The following is a 22,525-nucleotide window of genomic DNA, read 5'->3' as shown; positions in this document are numbered from 1 at the left end:
GGGCAAACTGCGGGCAATTTGCGAAGGTTTTTCTGAAAGGCATCCGTAGCGGTTATGTGCATTTAAAGAAAGTGCAGAATAAAATTTTTAATATGAGCATTGCAGAGCAACTAAAAAAAGTACGTGAGCAGACTACAACTGAAAAAGGGCAGATTTGCCTTTTCAGAGAGTGGAAGGGCGAGCCAGACATTCTCTTCTACGCGCGCGTGGAGGAGGCAAAGGAGCTTTTTTCAATCTATCACGGAAGCTTCTACGAAAGGGTGCAGAGGTACTTCGAGTACTTTACGGATGAGAGGAGCAAAGACTCAAGAAGAGACAGAATGACGGAAAGAGAAAACCACAGCCTTTCAAAGAGAATGAAAACATTTTTGGAAGAGCTGCAGCCGTACATGCACCACGAGTATGCGCAGATTGTCCTTGAATGGCTTATTAGAAGGTACCGAATCGACAAGCAGGAATTTGATCACCTGGCGATCAGCACCATAAGGGTGCCCTGCGTGCAGGACATTTTGTACGAGTCGCTCCGCACCAGCCTTACTGTGGAAAACCCGATGCACGAAATTCTTGCGTGCCACAGCCTGCCGCAGTATATAGGAAAAGCACTGGCCAAGGCGATCGCCCCAAATGTGCACCTGCTGAAAACATTGAAACACATAGAGGAGGACGCAGACACAGTTGGGTTTGTGGTGTTTCTGGAGGCTGTCTCTGGAAGCCTGTTTTCTGCTGAGGGCGTGAAGGAAGAGGTTATAGAAGAGTGGGTGGACTCTGTTCTCGGGTGCAGGAGCAGGCTGCTGCAGAAAAAGGCGACAAGCGCAATACTTGGCCCGCTGGAGTCGATTCTCCTTTGGATCGTGCAGAACCATGACCTCGTGGACGACGTGGCTGCGCAAATCAACGCTTTCAGAAAGAAGGTGGAGGCGCCTGCAGCCGTGCATATAGAGGAGCAGGCGCACAAGTTCATCACGCTGTACGCACATTTTAAGCGCACCGGAGAGAAGAGCATGCTTCTTGCAGAGCATCCGGCAGAGTTTGTGCAGCAGCTGGCGGCGGAGAAGGAGGAAGTGCCGTGCTGGCTGGAAGTGGTGAAAGAGGCAGTCTTTGGGAACCTGCTGCTGCAGGGAAGCGTGCTGCTCTCTCTGTTTTTGGAGAAAACATGGCTGGCACATGCGCTGAGTGCTGACCCAAGGTGGGGGGCGCTTGCGAAAAAGCATCCGACGATATCCACTTTGGTCACACTAGACGAGAAGAAGAACGCAGAAATCTTTACAAAAAAGTTTATGAAATGCTTCTGCGAAATGCTTCCAAATCCGCCCCTGGAAAAGTGGCTGTTCAGAAAAGCCGCACAGACAGAGGAGCTGAAGCTGGCGCTGTCCGTGATTTTGCCCGTTGTTTCCGACAGCACAATCGAGGCAGAGGTCTCCCAAATAGAGACCTGGGAGAAGGCCGTGCTTTTTATCAAGGAGCCCAAAATGCACGTGTTTTTGCAAAACATCAGCAAGGATCTTCTTGTTGGAAACTTCTTGCAGTACGCAAGCGCGATTTCCAAGTTCGAAAACTACACGCCGCTTGTGCAGGAGCTCTCACAGGAGGAAAAAGACGGCTTGCTTGCAGCGTTTAGGAAGAGGCAGGAGAAGAAGAAGCTTTCGGGACAGGAGCTGCTCTTTACCATGCGCGTGTACAATGACTTGGGCGCTCCGATCGAGGCGCTTTTGTCTGTAGGAGAGAAAGTTGCAAAACTCCCAGAGCAGGAAAGAAAGCGCCCTGTCAAGGCGATGCTGGAGCTGTTTGCAGAGAAAGAGGGCGCTGTGAACGGCTCGCGCCTGCTGGACATTGTGCGGAGTGTGGAAAGCGTGGACATAGACACCACGCTCTCGGTGCTCGTGTACAGAGCAATGCTTGCGCTGGAGGCGGCAGAGGCAGGGTCTCTCATTACGAGCGGCCTTCTCTTGCCGGAGACTCTGGAGGCCCGTGTTTTAAGGCTTTTATGCAAAGACAACGCAGAGCTTGTTTCTCGCGTGTTTGCAAAGTGCATGGGCTCTCTTGAGCACAAAGAAGTCATTCAGGTGGCCTCCGCAGGAGTTCACACAGAGCTACTCGTGGCTGGAATCTCCCAGATATTTGAAGAGTTGCCGCAGGACATAAAAATCAAACTGATTCAGGTATCCATCGAGCAGAGACAGAGCGGGGCGCCGCTTCTGTTTGACGAGCTTAAGAAGCGGGTGCTGCCAGAGGAGATTCTTCGCTCGGTTGCAGGCGGAAGCAAGTACTCGGTTGCGCTGGCGCTAGACACGGCAGTGGAAATGGTGGGCGTCGACGCAGAGGCATCAGAGGACAGCGAGGCTGGCTTGGAGGTGAGCCTGCTTCTTCTGAATACCCTGCTATTGGCGAGGAAAATGTCGCTGGGAGAGCACATGCTTCTGAACTGGGAAAGAGGCATATTGCCCATGAAAAACATGCCAACTTTGCTGGCGCGCAAGATGAAAGAGTCCTCTGCGTCCATTGTGAAGGGGCTGGTCTCGCGGTATCTTAAGAAAAACCTGTCTTCAACCGTGCTTCTGCTTGCGCTGGTGCAGGAAAAGGTGGCGGATTCAGCTATGCTTTTGAGCGTTCTGAAGCACAGCCCATCTTCCAAGTCTAGAGTTCTTCTTCTACGAGACACGCTTAGAAGGCCTGGGGCAGACAGCCTTGCCATTGTGCAGAGCGTGCTTCAGGACAGAAAGTCCCCGCTTATTCGATACTATGTGCAGTCAAGGCTGCCTCACATTGTGAAGGCTGTTTTGAGGCACAAAGACACGCATCCTGGCCTCGTGTCGGAGATTATTGGAAACCTGGTCAGGAGAGAAAAGAACGTTATGTATCCGTACGTGGCAGACATGCTAAATCTTATCAAGCAAACCCGAAAGAAGAGCCTTGTCCGCCCCTTGGCTAAGATAGAGCTGCGGCATTTGATTGGAAGCATAGAAAGCAGGAAGGACCTCATGATTCTTAAAGAGTATGTGAGGTACAGGATGGAGAGCCTTGAGGAGGAAGAGGTGGGCCAGCTCGCGTCTTTCTACATAGAAAGAATACACACACGCTCGGGCGCGCAGGCGCTTGTCGAGCTTTTCCCAGCGATTTCGGACAAGCACGCAGTGTGGGTCTCTATACTCAAGCAGCTGGGCGGGTTCACAGAGAAGTTTGTGCACATTCTCCTCAGAGTGTCAAAGTTCGACCGGAAGGGAGAGTGCATGGCATCGCTTTCCTGCGTATACTCCAGACTCGAGAATATTCTTATAGACGCGCTGGAAAGCAGCGCAAATGCAGAAATTCTTACAGTTATGAGGAGGTTCTTTATGCACGAAAAGTCCACGCTGGTGTCTGTTTCGCGCATTCTGGACGCGTCTATGCAGTCTATTGCAGCCTCCAAGAAAGTTCCGGCCCTTGTTTCTGCCCTTTTCTACTCGCAGTCTGTAAACAGTCCGTCTGAGGCAGAAGAGATCAACCATAGAATACTCGTTGACCTGGTCAAGGCCGAAGGCGACAGAAAGGCCGCACTTTTCAGGACACTGGAAAAGGCATACAGCACAAACCCGATCTTTATAACAAGGATTCTTGGGCAGAGCGCGCCATACTTTGCAATTCTCCTGGAGTCCAAGGACAGAGCCACGCGAGAGAAGGCCGAGCACCTTATGAAGCACATTAAGGAAGTCTCAGAAGAAGACCCGTACAGGTTCCTCTGAGATAGTATTAAAAAGAGTTGTTGAATAGTGTTTTCCCACGCGAGGTGGAGTTGTTTTTGTTCTTGTTGGCTGCGCACTGCATAGTTTGATGCACGAGGCTGGGCAGGCAATTAAGATGTTTCTAATGTTGCAACATTGAGTAAATTTTTATGGGCACAAAAGAGCAGAATCTGCAAAAGAAAATCCAGCACTTGCAAGGCATGCTCGGAGAAATCAACAGATACCTGCAGGGCGCCTCCACAAAGCCGCCAGGAATGATATCTAGGCTGCTGGACGAAAAAACCCGAATAACCTCGCAGCTGAGAGATCTGAACAACCTTCTCGTAGGAAACCCGGAAGAGATAGAGAGGGGAGGGGGCAGTTTTTCCTCGGTCTACAGCACGGCAGGGAAAATGGAGAAGGCCCGGGAGTGCCACTACTCAGAGGTCCACTGCAGCGACCCGCTGGACGCAAGAGTGGACATAGAGGACGTTATGCAGGAAATGGGGATCCTGCCAGAGATGGACGAGCAGTCGAAAATAGTTCTTCTAAGCGGGGCAGACATCTTCATAGACAATTTAATATCAACTGCATGCTCTGTGGCCAGAAACAAAAACATGGAGGAGCTCACAAAAGAAGAAATTCTTTTTGCCTTGCAGATGGAAAGAAAAACAACCCTGTACAACAGAGCCGAGTACACAAAGCACCGAGACCCTGACAAAGAGCACACAAAGCGCATGCATATGATAAAGAGAGACCAAAGAAAGAACATGAGCACAGAATAGAGCGCGCAGAAAGAGCGTGCCTCTGCTAGACAGCATGTATTTGGGCTGTGCTCAATAATGTATGGGAACGGCCGAGGACTTGCCCCTCTAAATATAAATAGACAACCAAGATGGAGACAGAGAAGCTGTGCATAACCCCAAAAAATAAATTATTATGCAGGCCAGATAGACCCAATGTTTGCCTGCTGCGCGTGCAGGAGCTGTGCGAAATGGGCTGTATCCGCCCAGGCTTAGACTTAGCGGGCAGCCGGCCTGGCATATGAATAAGAGGCCGGGAGATGCCGATATTAGAAGGTTTTTGTAAAAGAAAAGGCTTTCAGTGGGGCTTGCCCTCGGTCCTGCCAAGCATTGCGGAGGCTCGTGCTTGCAAAAGGCGCGCTCATGTCGAAAAATGGGCGAAAGAAAGGCATTTTGCTAATAGAAAAATCAATCGTGGCTGAAATTGCACAAATTTGCTGAAGTACAGTTTATTTTCTGTCTAAAAAGCTCCTATAATTTAAATCTTTTTAGAATCCTTCTGCTGGGAATTGCTCTTACTTATTCGAGCTCTTTGCAGAATTCGCGGTCTTCCGAGTTCTATTCTTTCTGTTGCTGCTAGAGCCGTTCCTCCCGCACTCTGGACAGTCACTTCTGCCCTGGTTGTTGGCGTTCCTTCTCCTTTCTTCTCTTTCGCAGTCTTTGCAGTCCGTTTTGTTGCTGTTTTTCTTCGTTGTGGTGGTGCGCTTGACCCTCTTTAAAAGCTGGCCGTTTTGTTGGCCTCTGCTTCCGCACTCAGGGCAGTCTGTGTCTACATCGCTTTCATAGTCTTCATCGTACTGGTTGCAGGTACTGCACTCATAGCCGCCTTGGTTGTTTTGGGGTGCCGGCCTTCTTCTTCGCATAGACCTATTTCCATACCTGCCTCTTGATGGGCCTTGCGGTCCATTTTGGTTATATATGTCTTCTGTGGTCGTTGTTTCCATGGAGTTGTTGTTATGGTTATGATGATTGTGGTTGTGGGCTTTCCCACGCCTTCCCCTACGTCCTTGGCGTCTGCCTGAGTTATTTCCGCTGCTGTATATTTCGTCTATGTCCTCAACAGTCGTGCTGTTGCTGCTGTTTGCGTGGTTGTGGTCATGATTGTGATCATGGTCATGGTCGTGGTCATGATCGTGGCCATGGTTATGGTTATGATCGTGGTCATGCTTATGGTTGTGATCGTGGTCATGTTTATGGTCGTGGTTATGGTCATGTTTATGGTCATGATTGTGGTCGTGGCCATGTTTGTGATCGTGATCATGGTTATGGTTATGGTCATGATCATGTTTGTGGTCGTGGTCATGGTCGTGGTCATGGTTGTGGTCATGTTTGTGGTCGTGGTCATGGTTGTGGTCATGGTCGTGGTTGTGTCCATTTCGGCTTTCATTTGGGTTGGTAGAGTTGTTTCTGTTCCCTCGTTTCATCGCATTTGAAGGTCGTCTGCTGTTGTTTTCAGTGTTGTCATCGTCGTTATCATCATTTGAATGGTGGAAGTTCTTTATATTTCTAATTTTCCGCTTGTTAGTTTCCTTGTTTTGCCTGTTTGAATGGTCATCAGTAATACTATTTTGATCACGCATGTTTAACTTGCCACTGTTTCCAGGCATGTTCTCGTCGTCTTTCTGGGGCCTTTGGCCGTTTTTAGGTTTTTTGTGATGTCTGCCTGCCTTTCTGGGGTCTGAGTTGTTGGGATCTGAGTCATCCCTAAGGGCTTCCTCGTTGTCTGGCTTAGTTTCGCGCTTTGATCTCCTTTTAGGCGCACCATAGTGGTTTTCAATGTTTTCGATGTCTTCTTCATTGTGCTTCTCATTTTTGTTAATACTATGGTTGTCATTTCGAACATTGGATTTGTTTAACGACATGTCGTTCTCCAATGGTCTACCGTTCTTGTTTCTCATGTGTTTTGAATCTCTACCATCCTCCAATGGCCTGCCGTTTGGACCTAACCTCTCATCACCCCTCCTGCCTTGCTTCTTGTCATCATCGGCTATCCCACCGTTAGTTAGATTCAATGGATCCCTTTCGGCGCCAGTTCTATCTTTTCGTTGGCCCCTTTCCGTTCCGAATTGGTTCATAGGATCACTCCCCCTTTCTGACCACTCCTTCCTGTTCGGGCCTTCTATTCCCCTACCTTCTTGTTCCCCATTTGAACGCGCATTTATTTCCGATCGGTCTTTTAAACCTGGTCTACGCAATGAATCAAAGCCTGGCGGTTTTCCAGCTTCTCCCGGCCTCTGTGCACTAATAGGGTCAAAGCCTGGCGGTTTTCCAGCTTCTCCCGGTCTCTGTGCACTAATAGGATCAAAGCCAGGCCGATTTCCAGCTTCTCCCGGCCTCTGTGCACTGTCACGGCCAAATCCATGGGGGTTTCCCGCATCTCCGGGCGGGCCGCCTGGATAAGGCACGCCGTTTGCCCCAGGGTGTTCCGCTGCACCTTTTATTGTTTCAAAAAATGCACAGGCTGCTATGCCTATAACTACTGTCTTCTTTAAATATCTGTTCATACTCTAGACTTCGCATGCGTATTTATAGACGCGACACGCCATTTTGATGTGTCCTCTTTTTTTAAGCGAGCAAACAATTGGTGCATTTATTATCATTAGTAGTAAAAGCCGTGCTCCGAGTTTTTTTTCTCAACTATTCGTGCATACGCTGCCTCGAAATCAGCCTGCGCAACAACATACCTTCCATTGCGAACAGCCAGCATACCCGCCTCCTGGCAAATAGAGTTGATATCTGCAGCAGACAGCTTGTCCGAGCGAACTACCAGGTCCTCCAGATCGACCTCTGGGGACAGACTCATTTTATTTGTTATTGTTGTGAAAATCATTCTCTTCTGCCTTCTGTCCGGTACGGGGAACTCGATTTTTCTGTCCAAACGGCCTGGCCTCATAAGGGCAGGGTCTATCGTGTCTGCCCTGTTTGTTGCCATAATGACCTTTACATTTGTGGTTTGGTCGAACCCGTCCATTTGGTTCAGGAGCTCTATAAGCACTCTCTGCACCTCCTTATCCGCGCTTGTAGCAGAGTCGAACCGCGTTGTCGCTATAGAGTCCACCTCGTCAATAAACACAATGGAGGGCGCCTTCTCTATGGCCAGCCGGAAAATATCCCTGACCATCCGAGGGCCTTCTCCCAAATACTTCTGTACAAACTCTGACCCGTTCACGCGAATAAAAGTGGCTTTTGTGTGGTTTGCCACGGCCTTTACAAGCATGGTTTTCCCAGTTCCCGGGGGGCCGTACAGGAGAACCCCTCGGGGCGGCTCTATCCCTATCTGCTGATACAGCGCCAGGTCTGTCAAGGGCAGCTCGATCGCCTCCCGAATTTCCTGCTTCTGGCTGTCCAGCCCTCCGATGTCCGCGTACGTTACGTTCGGCCGGCCTTCCTCGCCCAGCACGGAGAAGGTGTTGTCTGCCTCCGGGGGAAGCACGTCCACGAGCGCGCTGGAGTGCCTGTGCAAGGCCACGCTGGTGTTTGGCTTCAAAAGCTCCCTGTTCACCGTGGAAAGCACTTTTACAATGGAGTTGGTCCCTGCAGTGCTTCCTATAATCGCAGTTTCTGAGTCAATCGATTCCAGGAAGTGCCCCATAATCAACGGCACACTCTTCACCCTCTCTATTGCCTGCTGGGATCGCATAAATTCTTTTTTCAGAGACTTTATTTCCTCCAGTATGTACTTTTCCTTCAAGTTTACCAGCTCCAGCTCTCTTTCCATATCCAGGCAAACTTTGTGTTCGAGAATGCCCTCATCTACTAAATCTTCTGTCTGCATAATAAACAAAATATTAAATTTATTTATACTTTCTTACACCAAAACTGTGTGCACCCAGATTTTGGCCTGGCGCCTCTCCTAAGATTCGGTTCATATATAAGGGGAGAGAATAAATTTTTTATGACAGAAATGCCCATGGAGTTTTCTACATTAGAAGAAAACGCTTCTATTTTACCCGAGACAGGGCATATAGCAGGAGAGAAGAGCGCCCCATTTAAGGGGTCAGTTAAAGAGCGGCTCTCCTGCGGCCTGCTGGGAATTATTCTGTGCTTTATGGACACGCTGACCATAGGAACGATCGGCCTGGGCAGCTGCCCAGACATAGATCTACCCAAATACAGCGAAATTTTCTTTGTAATGGGGCTGCTAGCGTCGCAGCTGACATTTTACATATTTTCTTCGTTCCGCATAGGGATTGTAACTACGCCTATCTCTGAAAACTTTGTGGCGTTTGGAGAGGTCTCAGGCCTCCTGTACACAGAGGGCGGCCTCCGAGGAGCGCAGTTTTTCTGGACTCTTATGGCGTTTATTTCGCTCTCCACTATCCTAACCGGATTCGTGTTTTTCGCTCTTTATGTCACAGGATTCCAGAAAATACTGGCTAAAGTGCCGAAGCAGATAGGGGTTTCGCTTTTTTTTGTCATTGGGGTTTTCTGCTGCATTTACGGAAACGAAAGCATTCTCGGCTTGACCAAGAACGGCAAAAACATCTACACAAGAGAAGGAATTATCCTGGCGTACAACTTTGTGGGCGCAGGCCTATGGTGCGCTGCCAGATACGCAAGCAAGAAGTACCCTAGTTTTGGCCCGTTTTCATACTCGGCAGTTCTGGCGCTGGCCGTTGCTTTGTCGTACATCCCGATATTTCTGGTCTGGGGAGGCATAGACCAAGCCAGGCATGCAAACATCCTGCCTACGCAGACCAAGAGCTTTTTTACGCTTTTTGACCTGCCTCTTATAAAGGAGCTCTCGCCCAGCGCAATTGCGTGGGAGTGGATTTTTTCCGTAAAGATTCTGCTACGGATGCTGGGAGTAATTGCTATTAATTTGGTGCAGTTCCCCATAAACGTATCCGCAATATCCACAGCGTGCAAGACCGAAGCCCACATAAAGAAGGAGCTCCTTGCAAACGGTGTTTCAAACGTGGCCAGCTCAGTGGTTGGAGGGTTTCCAACATACGTGGTGTCCTCCTCGACAATTGCATTCAACAGGAACAAAAGCATAACAGCGCGAAAGGACGGGCTCCTGATGGCGGTGGCCTTTGCTGTGCTCTACATTCTGGGGCAGTCCGTCTTCTCGTACATCCCCCAGATCTGTCTCGACTGCCTTCTCCTGTTCATTGGACTCGACATTATATACGACTCGGGCATGGACATTTGGGGAATGGGATCATACACGATCCTGTTCTCGGTGTGCGTGGTCGTGCCTGCAATATGCCTTAAAAACATCCCGGTTGGCATGGGAATAGGAATGCTCATATCGATTGCTCGCCACTTATACAGAAAGTATCACGCAAGCAGAACTCAAGTATAGATTCTGTGGTGAGATTCCTGTCTATTATACAGCCAGGGCAGGCCTAACGGCGGATAAGCATGGCAAATTTAGAAAATAAAAAGCAGAAATAAATACGCACAGATATCTTGCAGTGCACGACAAAACACTGCATTTAAAGGCATAAAATATTTGCATGTTAATTTTATTTTCATGTCGGCCAGAAGCAAAGTGTTGTACAGTTTAGTGGGTACGCGAGGCGGCGTGGTTCTAGGAGAGCTTGGAAGCAGGCCTGTGTACTTGGAGGCTTTTTTGCAGAAGATACAGCCTTCCTCCACAGTGAAAACAGTCAAGGTTCGGAACGACTATATTGCGTACTCGTTTGGGCCCTGCAACATATACCTGGCCATGTACAGGGAAATAGAGGCGGAGCAGGAGGTGGAAGGCGAAGTTGAGGCAGCGAAGGAAAAAATAGAAAACACGCCAGGCGCGAAGGAGCTGCACGGCGTGTTCAAGGCCCTCGGAGAGTGTGCGAGCGAGAGCGAGAATGCGGAGGAGGAAGAGGCTGCAGAGCCTGACTCAGACCCTGAGGAGGAGCCTGCCAACTGGAGCCGGTGGAAAAAGGCAGGGAGCATTATGAAGCTGTTTTCGCGGAGGGAGGACATTACGGAGAAGAGCGTGCACGACCATCTCATTGGCAGGAATGTGCCAAACACGCTCAGCCGCAAAATATCCAGGGATATCATGGCAGTGCTCAAGAACGAGTGTGCTGACAGCCCGCAAACAGCAGAGAGTGTGCGGAGCAGCTTTAGAAAGGTAATATCCGAAATAGTGCCCACAATGTCTCCAGAGAGCATAATCAGCGAGATAGAAGCCCACAGAAAAAGCGCCAAGACGCCGTATGTCTTTTGCATGGTTGGCGTGAACGGGGTGGGAAAGTCCACGACGCTGTCCAAGCTTTGCCTGTGGATACTTAAGAACAAGTACAAAATATGCGTGGCAGCGTGCGACGGCTTCAGAAGCGGCGCAATCGAGCAGCTGAAGAAGTATGTGGACAGATACCAGGCAAGGGGGCATGCGATCTCCTTGTACGAAAAGGGGTACAAGAAAGACGAGGCTTCGATCGCGAGCAAGGCCATTTCGCACGCTCTGGAACACCACTTTGACGTGGTTTTAATCGACACGTGCGGCCGCATGCCTGGAAACACGCAGTCCATGATGTCGCTGACCAAGCTGATTCGGGTGAACAAGCCAAACAAAATATTCTACGTGGGCGAGGCATTGGTTGGAAACGACTCAATCCAGCAAATCCAAGGGTTCAACGAGTACATAGAGAGAGCGTGCGTGAACAAGTCTGTTGATGGAATTATTGTGACAAAGTGCGACACTGTAGACGACAAGATAGGAACCATAGTCAGCCTGGCACACACAGTGGACAAGCCCATTGCCTTCATAGGCGTGGGGCAGAAAAACGTCGACCTTCTGCCGTTTGACATAGACAGCCTGTGCGAGTCTCTATACATCTAGCGGGCAGCCGGGCCCTTGCCAGACAGCGAAGAGCATATGCAGCTGCTGATGGCACACCACCAATAAATATGCTTTATTCAGCTGCGGAAAAAGTGTAATAGAAGGCCGTTCGGCGTTGTTCGTGGCAAGCCTCGAGACAGCTCTGCAGCCCCTTGTGTGCACCCGCCCAGAATCCCACTTTTCAGCGCTTTCCAGAGGGCCAGGCCATCTTTCCGTTAGGTTTAAGCCCGGGCTGCACGGATTCATTTGTGGAATAGGCTGAACAGCTAGGCTCTGTGCGGCTGCAGGATGTTAACAGTGTGCTTGCATGTGTTTTCGCAGAAAGAGGATTTAGTTAGAGGTGTGCTTTATTCTAAAGACATTTCGTACGTTTCTGCTCTGACAAGAGATGTGTGGCCCACAAAGAGGCGGAGCGTTACTCGCACAGTTTTTTCGTCTGTCAAGTTGTTGGAAATCAGCTCTCTAACACTCTCAAGTGGAATGGCCATATCCACGCAAATATTTCTAATGCAGCTGTCGGGAACGACTTGCGCATGAATAGGCCTTCCGTTTATAGAAATAGAAACGACAGCGGTGTCGTCGTTTTTAATTGAAACATCTATGCCAGACCCGCCGCTTATAACGTACGGGTCCATGTATGTGTTAGGACTCCTTGAAATTGTGCACTTGAAGTACATATTCTCCTTGTCCTTCTCCAGCTTTTCCAGCTTCTGGTATATAAATAGGTCAGTGTCGTCCTCAAACACAGCATCTGGGTTAATATTTGCCGACACGTTTTTTATGAAGAAGCCCTCTTCCTTGGGGCTCTGCTGCGGCCCGTTGGCGGATACCTGCAGGGTCTGCATGAGGTTCTTGTGGAAAACCTGCGCAGACTGCTCCTCCGTTATGAAAGGAAGCTCTCTCCTTATGATTCCTGTCCGCATGCGCACAATAGACACAAAATAATCGTCGTTTATGTCTTCATAGTTCAGCGGAAGAATGCTGTTAAACAGCCGCACAACAGAGTCGCCCACTGTGTGGTGGATGTCTTCGTTTATGTTGTCTGCAAAGTACTGCCCGAGTATAAAAAAGTTATAGTAGTACTTTCTGTAATACTCCAGCATATTCGACTGCGCAGCCTTGTATAGCGCATCCACCTTGGCTACTAGTTTTTCGCCCTCTGTTTTGAGGTTGAAAACGTTTTGCAAGAAGGACGGCTTTACCTTCGACGGGGTGTGCTTCGCGTTTTTGGCGTCGCTCAGATTTTTCTTCAGCTTTTCTTCTTCTGGCATGTATCTGCTGCGGCTGTTTGCCGACGGGAAGTACTGCAGAATGCTCTTCAGCCCGGCCTTTTCTTCTTCTGTGAATCTGGCGCTAACCGCCCCTATTTCCCGGATTTTGCTCTGCAGCTCGTTTTCAAAAGACCCAATGGGCTTGCACGCCTGGTCCCGCGTGTATTTCTCCAGGGGGTTGTACGTCTTGTACGAGCTGTTTTTGCATATTTCTGTCTGAATAAATGCGCCGTTGTCGTTTAGCTGCGAAAACACCCCCATCTGGTCGCAGTACAGATCGAAGAACTTCTGGTAGAAGTTTCCTCTGTGCACGGCATTTACAGCGAGCGGCACGTCCAAAAGTTCTTCTCCCATGTACGGCCTAATCCCGTAGTGTGTGATGGAGAATGTCTTGGCCGAGGCCATGTCCTTTCCATGCGTGTCGAAAAGCATGTACCCGTATGCTCCAAACAGCGCTACAGATACGTTTACAAAAACCCCGTACAAAATTGTCAGCGAGTTTCCCACAAGCACTTTGTCTGATTTGAGGAGCATATCCTTGGGCACGGGCCTAGGCACGCTTTCCAGGCCTGTCTTAGTAGAGCCTCCGAGCACACTAGGCAGCATCCAGCCAAATGTGTTTTTTATCTGCGGCCAGATCCTGTGTCTTAACCCATGAGAAGATTTCTGTGCTGAGGCATTTACAACCACATCCCTCTCTATCATCACGAAGTTTATAATCCTAGACTTTAGATATCCCAAAAAATTCGTGCAGGTTTTCCATGCATAATAAAGGGATCTTATGCTTCTTAAAACGGAGCCGACAGCCTTCACCCCCTTGGAGCCCATTTGTATCGAAAGCCTCACCACGGCCTTTATTGTGGTTTCCACTATAAAGTCAGCCCAAAAAACAACATTGTAGATGTATACTAGAATTGTGCTGAAAATGCTTCGGGAGGTCGACATGTCTGTCGGGTCAATGCCGGCCGACTCTAGCAAATACTTCGCCAAATTTAGAGGCCTCAGGTATCCAATGTACTCGTTAAAAAAGGCATACACCCCGTTAAGCACGCTGGCGACCAGCTGGGATATTGACAGGAAGATGGGGGAGCCTTTGCTCACTCTAACTTTTATGTGGCGCATGGCCCACGGGTTATTACTGTACCACGCAATGAAATGTATTCCCACCAGCCAAATCACCCCGAAAACCACGAGGGCCTTTGTTATTTTGACCATTAAAGTCGTGATGCTCCGGACCTTCTTTATGCTGTAAAACTTTCTGACCAGATTTTCGATTTTCAACACAAACGGTATTTTGTAGATTGTCTTCTTCAGGTGCGAGTAGTTTATAAGGACGGTCAGAGCCAGCGGGATCACAATAAAGGACAGGGGAGTGTATATAAATGCGCCCAGCAGCATGCTTATAAGAACAAAATAGTGGCCAAGCATTGATGCGCTGCTGTTTTTAACAATCGACTCCACTCGGATAGACCCCAGGATAGCCAGCGATGTCCCCAAAGCCGCCAGAAGCGTAATCATGCTCTGCGGCATGGCAGGCCCGGTCGCTATAAAGACGCCAACAATGCCCACGGCAACTATGGAAAGCGTGTATTTTAGCACTCCATTGCCTCTTATCATAAGAGCACTTCCCACAGCAAGCGCAATGGTTAGGGGGCTCCCGCCAACTGCCCCAATCACTGCAATTCCCATGATGCCCAGCATGGTTTCCAGCATCGCCACTTCGTTCTTCTGCTTTGCGGTATACACGCTGGGCGAGCTGTACACGTACGAAATAACCTTTAATGCAATCAAAGTGATTCCCATGGTCAGCATAGCGTAGTCCAAAACTGCATCCCCTGTGATGGCTTTACTCAGAGCCCGCCCTCGGGCTGTAAATGAAAACATAGCCCCAACAGCGACAAGAGATAGATCAAGCCCTATAACAGGAAGTCTAAATCCATTTAGAGCACGTTCTTTTAATTTTCCATTCTCCATTGATGCAAAAATAAAATTTTATTTTTATGCTGCACAAATCTCTCCTGTTTTTTGCATCTACTGGCCAAAATTGCCCGAATAAACGCCCCGGGTGGCACGCCATGCCCACCCCCACGCGGTATACAGGCATTCCCTTCGCACTTTTTGCCAAATCTTGCAGGTATTTTCATCCCATCAAAAACTGATCGGTACTGATATAAAACGAAAACACGAGAGCTCTGGGCTGGGCATATGCCTGCGCTAAGCATGTCGAAGTGCAGGCCAAAAGCACCAAAGATCTACAAAAATTGAGTTTATTGCGTCAAACTATGCATTTACGCGCACGCCCGCGGGCTGTGCCAGGCCAAGCAGGTTGAACTGGTACGCAGCCAGAGAAAGCACACAAAGTGCGCCTGTAAGGATGCCCGTGGCTGTGACCTTGTACTTGGAAGGAACCAGCGCCTTCTTGTAGAAAAAGTGTATTTCATACTCCAGGAGCGAGCACAGCGCAATCACTCCGGGAGCAACCGAGACAATCGTGCTCAGCAAACTCCCTGGGCACGCCTCGCTCAGACAGTACATGGCCAAGTGGCAGAGAGCAACAAGCGGATACTCAAGCGGGGGCGTGAGAGTGTTTGTTATTGCAAAGGACATCCAGGGGTTTCCCAGCGCCGTCCCAGGAATCACCAGAAGCAAAAAGAGCAGAACAGAAATTACATTCTGCTCGACCGATTTTGTTTTTGTGTTTTTTCTGTCGATGTAGTCGTCCCACATCAGAACAGTGAAGAAAACAGAGGCGAACAAGCAGAGAATGTTCCAGAAGCAAACAATGTTGTTTTTGTGCAGGTCTTCCAGTATGTCATAGCAGTACGTGATGGAAATGGTGAGCATAGTTATGTACACGGCCAGCTTCAGAAAACCTGCAAGGATCCTGTACGTCGAAAAAAACCCCTTCTTCTCAAAGACGAACTCCTTCAAGCGGGTTCCGCTGCCTGAAGGGTCCGCTCTTGCCTTTAACTCTTCGCTGTCAGCTGCACCCGGGTAGTGGACCGGCATGTGAATCATACTCTCTGCTATTTCAAAAGACTAAATAGACATGCGCACATAAGTCCGCATCCGAGCAAATTAAATAAAAGCGGTCCATTGCAAACCGATGCAGCTATTTTCAGACCCTGCGAGTCCATTTTAAAATTGCACGCCAAAAGCCCTCACAAAGCACAGCCTTTTATTATTAGATGATGTCTGCTGCACTGGCTATTTCTATTGCGCTGTGCTGTCTTCCAAAAATAGCGTATGCTCTCTTCTCCCCCTTGAAGGTAATTGCGGTGTTCACTTTTCGCGGAGTTACTGAGTATAGCTGCTCGATTGCCTTCTTTATCTCGGGCTTGGTGGCACGGAGGTCGCACACAAAAACAATTGTGTTCGCCTTCTCCATAAGCTTCATGGCCTTCTCGGATTTGGCTGCGCACTTGATTATGTCCTGCGCTAGTCTGGGCTTGATCTGCTTCAGACGCTCTTCTGGCGTAAGAGGCTTTGGCGTTTTAAGTTCCCTTTCTGTTAATTCTATTGATTTCTTGTACTGCTTCTTGGACATCCGGGGTAAAAAAAAGAAATATATTTTTATGCAAAGAAGCCCTTCCCCACAGCCCACCGCCAGAAGCCGCCGCCTGCCAGGAAAAGACACAGAAAAGACACTCCCGAATAAACTCAATACTTCACTACTTCAGTACATCAATAAGTCCAAATCACTCCAATAAGTTCGAATATCCCAAAAATAGAAAATACAGCAGCCCCTGCTCCTGCTGTGACAGAGTGAAAACCACACTTTTCAACGCTTCCAGCCCTTTCTTCCCCTGATTTCCTGCTTCCCCGAATTTTCCTGCTTTATTCCCTGCACACCCAACAAAAAACCCCCGAAATTTGTTTTTAACTTTTCTGTGTCGGGCACATTCGCCCCGCGTGCAGAAAGTCCTTGGCATGTGCTGCGCACGCTGTGAGCCTGGGATTATGGTGTGTGTGGGCTTCCATGGCGTAGTTGGTTATCGCGTTCGGCTGTTAACCGAAAGGTCGTTGGTTCGAATCCGACTGGAAGCGTATTTTTGTGCTTTTGATTTTTTTATCGCCCATGACGGAAACATTCCAGAAAATAGAGAAAATAGGCGAGGGCACGTACGGAGTTGTCTACAAAGCCAAGGAAAAAACAACAGGGAAGATCATAGCGCTCAAAAAAGTCCGCCTCAGAGACGACAGAGAGGGCGTGCCTGCCACGACCATCCGAGAAATCTCCCTGCTCAAAGATATTAAGCACCCAAACATAATAGCACTCCAGCAGGTCGTGTACACGGAAAGCAAGCTGTACTTGGTCTTTGAGTACGCCGAGACAGACTTGAAAAAGTACCTGGACACGCTCCGGAGGGAGAAAAGGCCGCTTGCATGGGCGCAAATAAAGTCCTTCGCGCACCAGCTTACGTCCGCCCTCGCGTACTGCCACTCTGTCGGCGTTCTCCACAGGGACTTAAAGCCGCAGAACATCCTCATAACAGAGGACAACCAAATAAAACTTGCAGACTTCGGGCTGGGGAGAAGCATAGGAATACCCCTGCACACGCTCACAAACGAAGTTGTCACGCTCTGGTACAGGGCTCCGGAAATCCTGCTCGGCGCAAAAAACTACTCGATGGCGGTCGACGTCTGGTCCCTTGGGTGCATCATAGCTGAACTCGTGCTTCTGCGGCCTCTTTTTCCGGGCGACTCTGAAATAGACCAAATATACAAAATATTCCAGAGCCTGGGCACGCCGAACGAGTCCGTGTGGGCAGGCGTGACCGCCCTGAAGAACTTCCAGCCAGAGTTTCCCGTGTGGAAGAAGGGGAGCGTGCAGCTCGCTGATAAAGAGTGCCAGTGCCTGGTGAACGACATCCTTGTGTATAATCCCATAGATAGGCCGTCAGCAAAGCGGCTCCTGGCGCACAAATACTTCCAGAAGTGAGGGCAGGCGTGGGCTTGGCATTGAACTGCGTGCGCCCTGCAATTTTGCTGCAGCTTTCTTCAAGCAGGCTTTTTCTGGGAGGAAAGCGTCCGCACGGAAACACAAACAACGCGTAGATTTCGCTGTCCGAGGCTTTGCGGGGCTTGGGCGCTGTAAAATAAGCTCTGAAAATAAAGGACAAAGCGCATAAATTTAGACGAAAACTTTTCAGAATGTCGGGGATAGGAAAGCTAAAGATAAAAGGAATCCGGGCATTTACGGAGGAGCACGCTGCAACCATAGAGATGCAGAACCCGCTAACTTTGATAGTGGGCCACAATGGAACCGGGAAAACAACTATAGTTGAGGCGCTGAAGTATGCGACTACAGGGTCGCTGCCGCCAAACAGCCGGAACGGGGCTTTTGTGCACGACCCGAGGGTGTCGCAGGAGGTGGAGACGAAGGCCCAGATAATGATGAAGTTTACATCGTGCGAGGGAAAGCAGTATGTGGTTGTGCGAGGGATGTCGCAAACCGTGGGAAAAGTAAAAAGAGAAACCAAAACCGTGGAGAGCGTTCTGTGGGAGGTCGACAGCGGGGAAAAAAGAATGATCTGCAACAAGCTGTCAGAGGTCGACAGTGAGGTGCCTTTTCTTCTGGGGACAACGCCTGCAGTTCTAGAGAGCGTTATATTTGTGCACCAGGAGGAGTCTGCCTGGCCCTTTGGAGACGCCACGGTGCTGAAGAAGAAAATGGACGCGATATTCTCGTCCTCAAAGTTTGTGAAGGCTATAGAGTCGCTCACGGTGCTGAAAAAAGAGAAGGCCGGGGAGGTGAAGCTGCTGGCCTGCAAGTACGAGGCGCTCCAGCTGAAGACGCAGAACAAGCACGTCATTGAGCAGAGGATTGCGCGGAGTGTGGGCCGGCTAGAAACGGTGCGGGACATCTCGGAAAAGGCAAAGGAGCGGATGGACCGCGCGCAAATAGACCTGAGAGAAGCCCAGAAAAGGTACGAGCACTCGCTGTGCAGGCTGCGAGAGAAAGAGAAGGCGCAGTCTGAGCTGCACGGGCTTTCCACAAAGAAGCTTATACCTGGGACTGTTGAGGAGCTGGAGGCTCTGCTGCCGGGCGCATGCCTGGAAGAGGCAGAGGAGCTGAAGCAGGAGGGGAGCATTCTAGAGGTGGAGCATCAGGACGTGCTGGAGAAGATCCGGCGGCTTGAGGACCTGAGGTGCGCCTTTGAGCAGAGCAAGACAGAGGCGCACGCCCTGCGCCTGGAGAAGGAGAGAAAAACTTCCGAGCTAAAAGGGGCGCTTTCTCAGAGCCGGCAGGCGATGGACAGAATGTGCGTGTCCATGCAGGAGATTATGCACTCTATGAAAAGCGAGCTGCAGAGCGAGCCTGAAGAAGAGCTCAGGCCCGAGCAGAGGGGTGAGCTGGACAGCGAGATAAACAGCCTGGCAGAGAGGGTAGACCTCTTCGCAGAGACGAACCGAAGGCTCACCATGGAGGACGGGCCTGTTGAAAGCGCGCTGGAGGTGGAAGCAATTGTGGACGATGAGGTGCACGTTTCAGATGGCATGAAGTCTCTGGCAGAGGACGTGGACCGGATGCTGGACCAGAAAATGCACCGAAAGGAAACGTCCGTGCGGAGGAAAACCGAGCAGGTCGGCGCCCTAAAGGAAAAGCGCAGAGGCATTGCAAAGCGGCTGGAGGAGCTGCAGTGCATACTGGACGACAGCAGAAACGAGCAGGAGTCTTCGTTTATAGCAGAAATCCAGGAGAACGAAAACATAATAGGCCGCCCGTACGTGAAGAAGCCGCTGGGCAAGGAGCGGCTTTTCCAGGAAATAGAAGAGGCGCAGAAAGAGCTGGAGCACGCCCTAAAAGAGGCCGAGAAGAGAAAGGAAAAGGAGTTCCTCCTGGAAGAAATAGAAAGAAGGCAACGGGAAATAGAGTATGCGCCCTGCCCTGTGGACATAAAGGGAGAGATGAGCTACGAAAGCGTGGTGGAGGCGGAGGAGGCCGTGGAGAAGAAGATGCTGGCCTTGGATGCAAGGATACAGGAGATGCAAAGACGGCAGAAAACTGCAATAGACAGCAGGCTGAAGGCCGACTCACAGCGCCTTGTGGGCGCGCTCATGGCGCAGCAGAAGACAAAAAAGATAGAGGAAATTTTAAAAGGCGTAACAGGCGAGATAAAATCTGGAGGCTCTGCAATCACAAAGTCTGAAATTCTGGAAAAAGTAAAGGAGGGCGTGAAGCTGGACCTTGCATGCAACGAGGAACAAGACGTGCTCTACGAGCTGGGCGAGGAGTGGGGCGGAATATCTGCATCCGAGCGAATATACGAGGAGTTTCTTAGCAGGGCGCAGGAGGGGTGTCCGTTCTGCAAGTCTTTTATCAGCACGGGCGTGTCAAAGGGGCAGGTGCAAAAAATCCAGGGCATTCTTGAGTGCATACGGAGGAAAAAAGAGGAAATTCAAAGGGAAATCCAGAGCGAGCAGGAGAAAGCAAAGACGAAGAGGCACCAAGCAATCCTGCGCGCGCTGATGAACGAGCTGTCTGCGATGCTGTGTGACGAGCATGTTGGCGCGCGCACAGAGGAGGCTGACGGGAGCCAAGTCCTTGAAGAGTGGGCGATTCTTCTGGAGCGCCTGGGCAAGCAGCTGCAGTCCATACGGGACATAAAGAGCAAGTACGTGGAGATAGAGGCCCTGCGCGCGCGAGAGGAGAAGATTCGGATAGTGCACGAGGACTACAGCACTGCGAGCGCGCGATACAAGAAGAAGCTGGAGGAGCTGCAGGACGTGGAGCGGGAGGAGCAGAGAGAGCTGGAAAACCACAATGCCTGGGAGCTCAGAAAGGAGCAGTCCAGAGAGCGAATACAGGAGATAGAAAGGCAGCTGCAGCAGAGGAATAAGCACAGAAAAGAGGCTGCCCTTCTCGAAAAAGAGTGCGCGTGCTTGGAGGGGGAGAAAAAGGCCACAGACGCCCTCCTGCAAAAAAGAGTGGAGGAAATAGAAAAAAGCATGTGGCAAAAGAGCATGTGCTACAAAGCAAAGGAGGCCATCAAAGCGTTCAAATCGACAAATGCACAGATAGTCGATATTACGACAGCAAAGGGAAAGATTGTAGAGATATTTGCCCGGCTTGAGGCCTTGTCCAGGCATGTGTACACGGAGGCACACAGGAAAACCGAAGTGCAGCTGAAAAACCAGCTCATCGAGATAGAAGAAAAAAAGTCTATTATTTTCCGAAAGATATCGGCTGTGACAGAGGCACACAACCACAGACAGCTGGTGAAGGACTCCATACGCGCCAGCGTGCTGGAGCGCCACATTGCAGAGTGCCATGTCACGCAGGACACGCTTGCCTGCCTGCAGAAGGACACAGAGAAAATAGAGGCTGCCTTGATGAAGGACCAGAAAACAATCTCGGAGTGTGCAGGAGAGAGACACAATCTGCAAAAGCAGAAGGAGGAGGACGAGGCTGATGTAAAGATACACGCAAGCGCAGAGGCTGACGAGCTGTCTGCCTTCATAACCATGAAGGTGCTGCAGGACAGCATTCTAGACCTGGAAAAGTACATAAAGGGAGTTCAGGCTGCAATTGTGCGGTACCACTCGGAGAAGCTTGCTGAGGTAAATGCCATCATAAAGGAGATTTGGAGCATAGCATACAAAGGCTCCGACATAGACGAAATGAAAATAGTCTCGTACCTGGACAAGACATACAGCCTGGTCATGGTCAAGAACGGCGTGGAAATAGACATGAAGGGCCGAGTGAGCGCAGGACAGAAGGTTCTCGCGTCGATAGTTATTCGGCTGGCGCTTGCAGAGGCGTTCAGCCTAAACTGCGGGTTTTTGTCGCTTGACGAGCCAACCACTAACCTAGACAAGGCAAACATAGCAGGCCTGGCCAGGGCTCTTTCATCGATCATTCGAGCAAGAAAGGCTGAGGGAAACTTTCAGCTGCTTGTGATCACGCACGATGAAGAGTTTGTCCGGGAGCTGCTCTCCACCGAATGCACAGAGTACTTCTATAGACTGGAAAGAGACGTTTCCGGGACGCCCAAGATAGTACAGCTTTCCATATACGACATATAGCGCGCTGCGCATGCTCAAGCCGCAGGCCTATGCATTGCTAGTAAAAATAAAGGCATAAGCTTTCGGTAAAAAAAGAAGCCTTCATGCGAATAATTGTGCAGGCAAGCACTTGCAGCTGCAAATTTGAAGTTTTTAACATAGTACGCTTTTATTTGCAACACCATCTCAGAAGCATGCTTTTGGGCTGTTCGGCCTTTATTTTGCATGAAGTGGCTGAACTCCGGTGCTTGTGCGCCTCGCCCTCCTATAGCACATCCCCAAGAAACTAGCACAAGAAAAGGCCCACTGCCCTATAGATTCATGCGCAGCATTCTGGGCCTGCGGATGGCCGTTTGCATGCAGGCGCCCACATTTCTACACGCTTCCACAGCCTACGCCCTTTAAGAAGATGCTCTCAGTGCTCTGCTTGGAGCCAATGGCACGCTGCAATACCCACCTGCGGCAGAGATTCTGACATGTAGGAACTGTGTGGAGAAAGCTCGCGCATATACAGCTGTCTAAAGACATCTGCTATTCTTGGCGTACGCCCGTAGTGTTATTTGAAGCTCTAAAAAGTTCTAGTAGAAAAATATTGTTGTTATTTAAGTGATCTACATGCATCCTATGCGAAAAGTGCTGCTGTTTTCGTGCCTATTAATTCGCATCTGATACGCAAACTGGCGTGCGCCAGGAGTGCCCAGCTCCATGTTTGCTTCGAAAATGCAAATGCAAAGAATGGAGAAGTAAATTTCACGAGAGATACTCACGCACGCCTGGCCAAATATTTAGTGTCTTTTATGCGCGCATAAAGCTCAAAGCACGCGTGAGCTGCGTGTTCTTGCGCCTTCAAAGCTCGGCATTTGCTTCAGCTCTAAAGCCCTGGGAGGCAGCGGCTTTCCTTTGCAGCCAGCAGCACCGTCCCAATGCGCTCCGGCACAGCCTTGCATGGCT

General features: G+C 49.9%; 12 protein-coding genes across 12 annotated transcripts; 8 read left to right on the top strand and 4 right to left on the bottom strand.

Annotated features, from left to right (window-relative positions):
• Positions 1 to 92: 92 nt before the first annotated feature.
• Positions 93 to 3,719, top strand: NEMAJ01_1941 (uncharacterized protein; the record flags this gene model as incomplete). The annotated part of the gene is made up of 1 exon (XM_047915779.1): positions 93 to 3,719. One exon carries the CDS (start codon positions 93 to 95, stop codon positions 3,717 to 3,719), a length of 3,627 nt encoding a protein of 1,208 aa, XP_047771736.1.
• Positions 3,720 to 3,868: 149 nt separating this feature from the next.
• Positions 3,869 to 4,483, top strand: NEMAJ01_1940 (uncharacterized protein; the record flags this gene model as incomplete). Its single annotated transcript, XM_047915778.1, has 1 exon — positions 3,869 to 4,483. One exon carries the CDS (start codon positions 3,869 to 3,871, stop codon positions 4,481 to 4,483), a length of 615 nt encoding a protein of 204 aa, XP_047771735.1.
• Positions 4,484 to 5,610: 1,127 nt separating this feature from the next.
• NEMAJ01_1939 (uncharacterized protein) lies at positions 5,611 to 5,934 on the top strand (the record flags this gene model as incomplete). The annotated part of the gene is made up of 1 exon (XM_047915777.1): positions 5,611 to 5,934. One exon carries the CDS (start codon positions 5,611 to 5,613, stop codon positions 5,932 to 5,934), a length of 324 nt encoding a protein of 107 aa, XP_047771734.1.
• A 352-nt stretch (positions 5,935 to 6,286) lies between these two features.
• NEMAJ01_1938 (uncharacterized protein) lies at positions 6,287 to 6,901 on the top strand (the record flags this gene model as incomplete). The annotated part of the gene is made up of 1 exon (XM_047915776.1): positions 6,287 to 6,901. One exon carries the CDS (start codon positions 6,287 to 6,289, stop codon positions 6,899 to 6,901), a length of 615 nt encoding a protein of 204 aa, XP_047771733.1.
• A 199-nt stretch (positions 6,902 to 7,100) lies between these two features.
• NEMAJ01_1937 (26S proteasome regulatory subunit T3) lies at positions 7,101 to 8,276 on the bottom strand (the record flags this gene model as incomplete). The annotated part of the gene is made up of 1 exon (XM_047915775.1): positions 7,101 to 8,276. The coding sequence occupies one exon, from the start codon at positions 8,274 to 8,276 to the stop codon at positions 7,101 to 7,103; it is 1,176 nt and encodes a 391-aa protein (XP_047771732.1).
• Positions 8,277 to 8,405: 129 nt separating this feature from the next.
• NEMAJ01_1936 (uncharacterized protein) lies at positions 8,406 to 9,809 on the top strand (the record flags this gene model as incomplete). Its single annotated transcript, XM_047915774.1, has 1 exon — positions 8,406 to 9,809. The coding sequence occupies one exon, from the start codon at positions 8,406 to 8,408 to the stop codon at positions 9,807 to 9,809; it is 1,404 nt and encodes a 467-aa protein (XP_047771731.1).
• A 171-nt stretch (positions 9,810 to 9,980) lies between these two features.
• NEMAJ01_1935 (signal recognition particle receptor subunit alpha) lies at positions 9,981 to 11,294 on the top strand (the record flags this gene model as incomplete). Its single annotated transcript, XM_047915773.1, has 1 exon — positions 9,981 to 11,294. The coding sequence occupies one exon, from the start codon at positions 9,981 to 9,983 to the stop codon at positions 11,292 to 11,294; it is 1,314 nt and encodes a 437-aa protein (XP_047771730.1).
• A 347-nt stretch (positions 11,295 to 11,641) lies between these two features.
• Positions 11,642 to 14,539, bottom strand: NEMAJ01_1934 (uncharacterized protein; the record flags this gene model as incomplete). Its single annotated transcript, XM_047915772.1, has 1 exon — positions 11,642 to 14,539. The coding sequence occupies one exon, from the start codon at positions 14,537 to 14,539 to the stop codon at positions 11,642 to 11,644; it is 2,898 nt and encodes a 965-aa protein (XP_047771729.1).
• A 306-nt stretch (positions 14,540 to 14,845) lies between these two features.
• Positions 14,846 to 15,574, bottom strand: NEMAJ01_1933 (uncharacterized protein; the record flags this gene model as incomplete). The annotated part of the gene is made up of 1 exon (XM_047915771.1): positions 14,846 to 15,574. One exon carries the CDS (start codon positions 15,572 to 15,574, stop codon positions 14,846 to 14,848), a length of 729 nt encoding a protein of 242 aa, XP_047771728.1.
• A 175-nt stretch (positions 15,575 to 15,749) lies between these two features.
• NEMAJ01_1932 (large subunit ribosomal protein L23Ae) lies at positions 15,750 to 16,112 on the bottom strand (the record flags this gene model as incomplete). The annotated part of the gene is made up of 1 exon (XM_047915770.1): positions 15,750 to 16,112. The coding sequence occupies one exon, from the start codon at positions 16,110 to 16,112 to the stop codon at positions 15,750 to 15,752; it is 363 nt and encodes a 120-aa protein (XP_047771727.1).
• A 531-nt stretch (positions 16,113 to 16,643) lies between these two features.
• Positions 16,644 to 17,507, top strand: NEMAJ01_1931 (cyclin-dependent kinase 2; the record flags this gene model as incomplete). Its single annotated transcript, XM_047915769.1, has 1 exon — positions 16,644 to 17,507. One exon carries the CDS (start codon positions 16,644 to 16,646, stop codon positions 17,505 to 17,507), a length of 864 nt encoding a protein of 287 aa, XP_047771726.1.
• A 212-nt stretch (positions 17,508 to 17,719) lies between these two features.
• NEMAJ01_1930 (DNA repair protein RAD50) lies at positions 17,720 to 21,595 on the top strand (the record flags this gene model as incomplete). The annotated part of the gene is made up of 1 exon (XM_047915768.1): positions 17,720 to 21,595. One exon carries the CDS (start codon positions 17,720 to 17,722, stop codon positions 21,593 to 21,595), a length of 3,876 nt encoding a protein of 1,291 aa, XP_047771725.1.
• Between the last annotated feature and the right edge of the window lie 930 nt (positions 21,596 to 22,525).

The sequence above is a fragment of the Nematocida major genome (assembly GCF_021653875.1).
Source record: "Nematocida major strain JUm2507 chromosome Unknown 2412, whole genome shotgun sequence".
Taxonomy (NCBI): domain Eukaryota; kingdom Fungi; phylum Microsporidia; genus Nematocida; species Nematocida major.
This window is presented reverse-complemented; position numbering and strand designations above follow the sequence as displayed.